General features: G+C 46.6%; 1 protein-coding gene across 1 annotated transcript in view; it reads right to left on the bottom strand.

The window, feature by feature from the left end:
• The window catches only part of plch2a (phospholipase C, eta 2a), a 165,546-nt gene that overhangs the window by 14,371 nt on the left and 142,694 nt on the right, over positions 1-8,481 (bottom strand). Inside the window, 5 exon segments of the mRNA XM_008288558.1 lie at positions 20-120; positions 350-448; positions 625-780; positions 4,071-4,178; positions 7,698-7,869. Coding sequence (XP_008286780.1) covers positions 20-120; positions 350-448; positions 625-780; positions 4,071-4,178; positions 7,698-7,869 — 636 coding nt within the window.

Below are 8,481 nucleotides of genomic sequence, written 5' to 3'. Positions count from 1 at the left end.
GTGTGTGTGTGTAGCGTACTTGCTGTGGTGCAGCGGGACACGAGAGGCGCTGCTCGTGTTCTCTTGGTCTGTGTCGGTGTCTTCGAAGCTCGAGGTCTTCTTCAGCTTGGACGCCTTTTTCTGCAGAACAGAGTTACACGGTGAGGGACAGTGTTGATAAGGAAGCTCTCTTCATGTGGAACACGCCTCATGAGATGACGAGTGACAGCACAACGGGGTCCTAACAACGTCTGAGGATGCTGCACACCTTTGATAAAGTCTATAACCTCAGTCAGCACTTGTATTCATTTGTCAGTGTTGTCATCACAGACAGAGGAGGAGCAAAGAGAGGAAAAACCAAAAGGCCAACCTTGCGTTTAGAGAAGCTCCCCATGAAGGTGCGGCCGGTGCGCTTGTTGCTACTGGGGTTAGCTTCGTCTGCTGTGTCCGTCCCATCCTCACTTTTACCCTGACAGCAGAGGACAGACATGTTTTCTACGTAAGACTTGCAAGTGAAAGGAGACCAAGTACAGAAATCAATCACTGTGATCTTATGTCCATGCTCCTGCCACTGGCTGCCCTGGATGTTCAGTGAAACAAGCTGATGTCAGGTGTTGGCCCAGCAGGACTCCTGTCTGCATTTACCTTGGTACCAGCTTTATCGGTGGGCTTCCCAGCAGGAGGGAGGGCGGCGATGGTGAAGCTGTCTGGGTCTTCTCTGTCTCGGATCTTGGACTCCTTCATTAGGTTGTCCAACTTTTTCTTGGCCATGTTCTCCACCTGCTTCCTATTGGCTGATGTCTGGAGGAGGACAGAACAGGTAGATGGAGAACGGTGACGACAGGGCATGACTACAGGTCACAGCAGGTCGGGGTAACTGTGGACTGGTCATGGGTGGGAGGAGGCATTGTTCATCTTCCACGTTTTGCCCTTTTCTCCAAAACTGAAGATGATTTATTTTGGTAAGCAGTTGTCTCCTATAACAGGATGTGATAAAGCTGACAGGAGGTCATAAATCTGGACAGTCTGAAACCAGCTACAGTCGTGAACAACAGTTGAGTACAGACCATGTGCATCGGGGCAGTTCACAGTTCACAATGACTCCCACAACTCCACATTTTCTACGATGGAATCATTCAAACACAAAAAACAACTGTGCATTTGGCTCTGTGACTGTTCTCTTTGTTGTTTTTGTACCTGAGGATTAATTTTGAAAAATAAGCAGGAACGTAATTGATAATTAAATGAACTGTTAATTGAAGACGTAAAATACTGAGTGACATAATTAAATCTCAGTTCTTTGGTCCTAAAGTTAGTCAAAGCTCAGCGTTTGCACTCAGTCATGATTGTAGCTGAACAGTGAAACATCAAAGTGCTGCGTCACTGAAGCTGAACTACCAGGAAGCCACAAGACAACTATTACCTACTTATTTATTCAGTTAAGCATTTTGGTCTGAGGTCCAACAGCACAACACAGACGGGACGAGTCTGTTCTCCTTCACTCTAAACAGATAAAGATGAAGCTGATGGTTTTGTTGCAGAACCTTCCAGACCATGTGATGATTTTAAACGTCAGTAACAGAAGTCATTCCAGATGTAAGAGCATGACATGAAGGATGGAGATGTTTCTGTTGATGTGTTAAAGAGTCAGTTCGCCCAGTATCCTCCAAATGGATCTACAGTTTTAACGGGAGACCAAGAATCGGTCAAAGCACCCCCCTGTAGAGGATTCAGAGGAACAAGACACAACTTCCTGAAAAGGTGGACACCAACAAAGGCAGGACATACGTTCTACAGTCTGGGTGAACTGAACCTTTAAGATAACCATCTTTCTTTCTTCCAGGTTCTTCTCTGGAAGAATGCTTAGATAATTAGATCTTACCCTCGTCGGACCAGACTGGGAAAAAATAAAAATAAAATCATGCTGAAACTGACTTTTCATATAAGCAGCAAAGATGCAGAGAGAAAAAAAAACAACGTCCCAACTGGTTGATAACATTTCTACATGAGGACATGACGGCAGAGACAGGAGAACATGTTAGATGGTTATACAGTTAAATATAAGTGTTTGACTGACATCTGAGGTTAAAAAGAGGTAAATGCCCAGCAGCACATGAAAGTCAGTCTATTCTTCCAACGCACTGTTACTCTTTTAAACATTTTATTAACCTGATCATATGACTGCATGGTAAGAAGCAGCAGTAAAGCACCATGTACAACAGACTGGGCCACCCAGCTCGTCAGCAGGGACTCTAGTGACGAGGTCTCCTCCTGACGACTCCTGGTCAACGGTACTGATTCTGCACAGCAGACGGTTTACCGCTGCTCCTGTCAGCTGAGGCTCCCTGCAGCTCCTCTACAGTCATGCAGGAGTGTTTGTATCTCACTTTAAAGCAGATGAACACTTATATCTACATACAGCCACCCCTGCTTTGTATGCATCAGGTAGCTTGATTTCAGATCCTGAATCAGCTGCTGTGGTTGTTGAGTGTGACCAGATGTGAAGTCAGAGGATTAACCGCCTCGGCGCTGCCACCAGGTGAGAACCGACCTACCTCAGTCCTCACCAGGTAAAGACCTTTTAAACCTTTGCTGGGTTTTGCAGATGCTACAAGAACTGTTAACTTTTTTAAAGTCTTTTCTTTTGACAATCTTTTATTTTGTTGATGAAATAAAAAGCACCAGTGCGTGAACATCTGTAGAGAGACTCTTCTTCATGTGCGTTTGCTGGAGCGCTTGTATTTACCGCTTTTCACTTCAACAGTCACCAAAGTGTGTCATTAGCCAGAGGGGGGCTTTAAGTTACGCAACAGGCGGCACGGATGAAGGGAATAAATGAAAAGACATTCTAATTGAGAGATGACTGCACAATGCTCCACTCAGAACCATATGCACATGCTCAGTTCAGCCACAGGGTGGCGCAGTGTATCCATGAGCCACTGCAGTGAGCAGACCACGATGTGCTCAGCTCACATGTCACTGCACACACAGGGGCTGGACGTTTTTAAATGAACAATGTAGTCGAGCTCGTCTCGTCCTTCTAATCTGGTGGAATACTCAGTCCCTGCAGAAATAATAAATGTTGGACGTAGCAGCTGGACCTGCTTGTTGAAGACGTTCCACCTTCATCCAGGAGGCTTCATCAGCTCTGACTGACCGGTTGGGAGTTCCACATACTGATATCCTGAAGGAGACGTTAACACCTGAGTTTGGGTTTTAATTGGGGGTCTGTTGCTCCTCCCCCTCGTTATGTGGGTCGTTAGTGCTCCCCCTGACACAGTGGGGTTCGTTAGGGTCTCTGTGGCTCGGTGTGGATGTGGGTTCATCTTCCTGGGGAGAGATCTGAGGACTGAGCTGTAAACAGGTGATGCCTCAGACCTCCACCTCTGCTGACGGATGGTCTCTCCTGTTAGACGGCTTCTTTCACCCGTCTCTCTCAGACCATCTGTCCTCCCTGCAGGACAACATCTGGACGCTGTTGTCTTGAAATGAGTGTCCTGAGTTAAATGAGGACAAAGGACCCTCAGGTGTCTCCTTCACGATGTCAGCATGTGGAACTCCCAACCAGTCAGTCAGAGCTGATGAAGCCTCTTGGATGAAGGTGGAACGTCTTATACAAAACAAGTGATCCATCTTCACTACTGTAAAATCCATCCAACTATTTCCAGATGTTCTCTGTTCATGATGTGGATGTTGGTTTCCAGATATCCTTACACAACTTATGTGACGGAGCCTTTCTGGGCCTGTCACCCTAAACTGTCACAGGCGTGGTGAGAACAGTGTGGCACATGACGATGAGGGTTCTGAGGCGACTGAAGATGAGCTTTATATACAGTACCTTCCACTTTGAAAGAAGCAAGCAACAGTTGAACAGAGGAAGACAGAAGACACAGAGGAAGAGAGAAGAGCAGGGGATGAGAACAAAGCCACACAGAAAGGAGACAACAGCAGACAGCAGTATCAGAGGTTTACATCAGGACCAGGTGCAAGACAGGAGAGGAGAGCTCCAACAACAGCATGTATCTGCACAATCTGCCTCCATCTGCTGCACACAACACCTGTCAGAAGCTAGAGGCCAGGCGGGTACATACATCTCCATTCATCAGCTTGCAGTCGTCCTCCATCTCATCAGCGCTGTCCTCGTCCGAGACGTCTCCCTCCTCTGCATTCTCATCGATGTTGGGGGGGAGCTTCTTCCCCTGTCAGAGGAACAAACGAGTCAGTGGAGAAGAGCTGCAGCTTCTACTGGAGGTTCAGGAAGAAGATGATGTCAGGTGGGGACACTCAGTGCCATAGGACGTTCAGACACTGGACATGCTCTGTGATCACAGCATCAGGCCCGTTCCCATCCTCTCACTCACCTCTAAATGTAAACCAGGCAAGAGGTCTGAAGTTTGTCTACCAACAGCCAGTGAGCATTACCAGACAGGAGCCTCAAGCTGAACTAAGAAGATCTGCATAGTTTTAAAGGTTAAGAGTCACACCAGGGCTGGAGGAGATCAGCTTTTATAGAGCAGTTTAAATAAAGGCAGGAAAAGCTTCAAAACCTAAACAACAACACAAACTAACAGCATCAGCTCTGTTCAAACACATGTTCATGCCACTAAACCCAGACAGCTTGACAGCCAGAGGGCCACATGTCCATCAGTCTGAAGCTCTTCTGTCCAGCCCTGCATGTTCTTTTTATTGCAACAGGTTTTCTGGAGATGTGAGATCCTCGGCTGGTTTTAGGTTCTGTCACTTTGGACATGTTGAACAACCTTATCCCTAAAACGTAAAGGTGACTTAAAAAGCAATATATTCAACACACAGATCCGATCAGATCTCTAGGAGTGATCGTCTCTCCTCTGCTGTACTTCTGATGAGTGGACTGCTGGTTCCCAAAGGACTGGTTGGTTTCTGTGATGTGACCGGCTGCTGGATCCTCCTGACAGTATATCTGAGACTCTCTCCCATCTGCAGCCTCTGATCTCAGCACTAAACCCTCACAGACTTAACCGACGTCATACCTGTGGAGCTCGTATTTGTGTGAGATCATGAAGGCGCGCTGTATAAAAGAAGGAACAGACACACGAGTGCTGCAGCTACATGGTGCTCAGAAACAACAGGAATCCAGACTTCATGTGCCTTTAGACCTGCGGTTCAGCTGGCCACTCCCCGTTTATGACATCACAGCGTTTCTACAGTCTAGAAAAGTCCAAAAAGCCACGAACACCTGGAAATCCCAGGTAGACGTTTACCTGAAAATACAAAGTCAAACAACACAAATGCAAACTCCACAGAAACATGAAAAAAAACCCACAACAGCGAGCAGCCAGATGCTCACAGATCACCTTCAAAGCAGATTTCTTCCCGACACCATGCATGCCTCATTTGTGAGCAGCTACAGACGGCAGGAAAACCACACGTATGAACTTTGGGTAAGTCTGTCAAGAAGTTGTGTAGATATTCAGAAGAAGCTCACAGGAGCAGGATGCATGGCTTCAGCTGCTGGGATCCTGCTGACATGCGGACCTCTCTCCCTGCCTGAGCGATGGACTTTTCATAAACTAGTGAGGTAACTGAGCCGCGGTTAGCAGTCACTCTCCATTAACGTGTCACATAAAGAGGGTCTGCAGCAGCTCACGCTCTGGTCCCCACCAGCACTGAGGCTGCGCTGCCTGGCTGATGCAGGACAGCAGGAATGCTAACGTGGAGCGCATCAGTGGTCCTCACAGTGCCTACTGGTGCCATCACTAACACTGAGCTGAGTGGACACACAGGATGGTGCTGGCATCACAGCTGGCTGAGCAGCCTTAGTGTGCCCGGTACTGGCAAGGTGCCGTCTCTGTAGTGAAGCATCTGGTGTCAATAAAGCCTCATTAAGCTCGACGCTGTTCGCTGCCCTGCCAACAGCAGGCTGCTGTGTCTGCTGGTTAAAGCCACGAGTGAAATCAAGTTTACTTAAACAGTTTACATGACAAAGTGCGTACCTGGTCAACCTGGTCAACGGTTTGCAACAACCTACACCTGGTGGCACATGAAGACAGGTGTAGCTGCAGCTACACAGAGACCAAGTGAAGCTGCATGGTTCTGTTTCAGCAGCAGGACATCACAGTCAAGTGCTGACGCTGCAGTCAGGCACCGACGAGCACAAACCTCATCCCCCACACAGAGCACATGACTCAGGTAGTCCTGGTGCAGTGGTGCCCATCAGAGGTTAGGGTTAGAGATGGTGAGTCAACCTCAATGTGCAGCTGTGAAGACCTGACCCGCTTTGAAAGGAACCAGACTGGTACAGTCGGATGACTTCCAGGGAGCACATTTGAAATAGAAAAGTGCAATTAAATACCAACTTAAAGCAGCTGGATGGGTGTATGGCATGCTCTTTATTTCTGTCATACTAGACTTTATGACGTAGTCATCTGGAAGCACATTGTTATCTGAATTATAATAATAAAAGTCACTGAATGAACTATAGATGTTAATGATTATCAGGTAATCAATCATTTAGAATTTAAACATTCTCCACAGAAAAGACAAAGGTGAGGAAACGTATTGTACATTAGTTGTAAGACGTCTTCCTGCTTGTGGAGTTACAGGAGAAGGTCCGACCTGTCAGCTCCAGACCAGCTGAGGTGTTCCCGTCCTGTAACCTGATGGCACACCGACCAAGCTTCTGCAGTGTCACATGTCCACTAACAGAAATAATTACATGATAACAAACATCCACTGAATTCATCCTGCTTCAGCCCTTAAACGGTTAAATCTCTGAATTTAATCTCTGAGGGTCTTTAAACATGCTGGAGGTTAACAGTGAACACATCAGCAGCTGTTGCTGTGTGTGTAGGAGCACAACCACCAACAAAAACACCTGCAATAGAAGAACATGATGAACACTCAGGAACCTGGCTGTGATATTTGACACGAAGCTTTAGTACAAAAACACATTCTGACAGAAGTTTAAACCTGTTTTTATGGACTGAGGAGCATCTAAAGGATCTTTTCTCTGACGACCGGATCTTAACGAGGGCACAGAGTCAGATCATCATAATTAACTGTAGTCAATGAAACATCTCATACCATCAGCTGGGACACAATGCTCACCTATCACCTACTGTAAGAAGATAAGATCACAAAGCTTCTCCTTTAGCCTCACTCTGAAGCTCTCTGGTAGATCACAGCTCCTCAGATCCTGAGGCTGCACTGGTCCTCAGGCAGAGCTCTGCAGGTCATTCCTGTCCTAGCTGAAGACCAAACCTCTTTTATTCAGGGGTCCTCAGCTGCTGCAGAATCTTTGACATTGTTTAATTAAATGTGTTATTGTTGTTTTTTAATAATTAACTTGAGCATTTTGTTTTACTAACAGTGTGTCCTCTCTGTCTTATTTAAGATCATTTATTGTTTTCCTTCTTTTCAGCTGATTGATTTGATTCTTCTTCTTGTGAAATGCTCCAACCCTGCTGAACGCCTCCATAACAGCCTGAGCTTTTCATTTCTACCGTCAGGTTTTGTTTTTCTTCTCCTCTTCCACGTGTCAAACCCTTTCTAATCCCAGAGCTTCGGCCGGCCTGCTGTCTCCTGCCTTTGAAGTTGCTCTGTGAGGTTCAAACCCAGATAATAACACAGAGAACTGAGATAACTGCCTGAGGACCTCGCACCAAGGAGAATCGCTCACTTTTTAAATGTCTAAAACATACGTTGGAGTGCTCTCCAGTACATCCACGGTCTGGCGTTACCTTCACAAGGATCTTGCCCCTGAGGGTTTCTGGCGATGGCAGACGTCCGGACTCATCGGCTTTGATGCTGGACACGTCCAATTTGTCCCCCAGAATCTCAATCAGGTACTGAGCCATCTTCTTTTGCTGAGGAACGCTGCAGTGGTTCTCTATGGACAGGATGACTGGGTAGCTGAAACACAAGCACACAACAGGTCAGAGCTGCAGAGCTGCAGAGCTGCAGAGCTGCAAAGCTGCAGAGCTGCAAAGCTGCAGAGCTGCAGAGCTGCAGAGCTGCATCCTGACTGAGTTCAGGACGCATCACAGTCGTCACAACATATTCAAAGGTTTGTTGACCCAACCACAAGCACAGACAACACACTCTGTAGAGTACAAGTATGACAAAGCAACAGCACTCACAACAACACATGACACCATGAACACCTGAACATTCCTCACACACTGTTAACACGACTTGCTTTTTGCGTTGCTTTCTTCCATTCAAATAAAACCCAACATGCTCACACTCCAGGTGGACTCTCCATCAGGTTTAGCTGTAATTTGTGAAGCTAATGTTAATATTTAGGTCAAGTCAGGTCACAGGTGGCTGCTAGCACGGCTCTACACTCTACCACCCTCTGAACATGTGACATATGTGGACTATTTGCACTGGATGTGAAACACAGTGTGTGTTCTTACAGCATAACATCATGTCTTTAGGAAACACTTTCAGGATCAGGATGTTCTGCAAAAATGGCTTCTGGTGTTTGGAACAGGAATGCAAAACCTTTGGACAGTTTCTTAC

Source organism: Stegastes partitus, unplaced genomic scaffold (assembly GCF_000690725.1).
Source record: "Stegastes partitus isolate 25-593 unplaced genomic scaffold, Stegastes_partitus-1.0.2 Scaffold564, whole genome shotgun sequence".
NCBI lineage: Eukaryota > Metazoa > Chordata > Actinopteri > Pomacentridae > Stegastes > Stegastes partitus.
The sequence above is the reverse complement of the archived record's forward strand: the minus strand, read 5'-3'. Positions and strand labels throughout refer to the sequence as shown.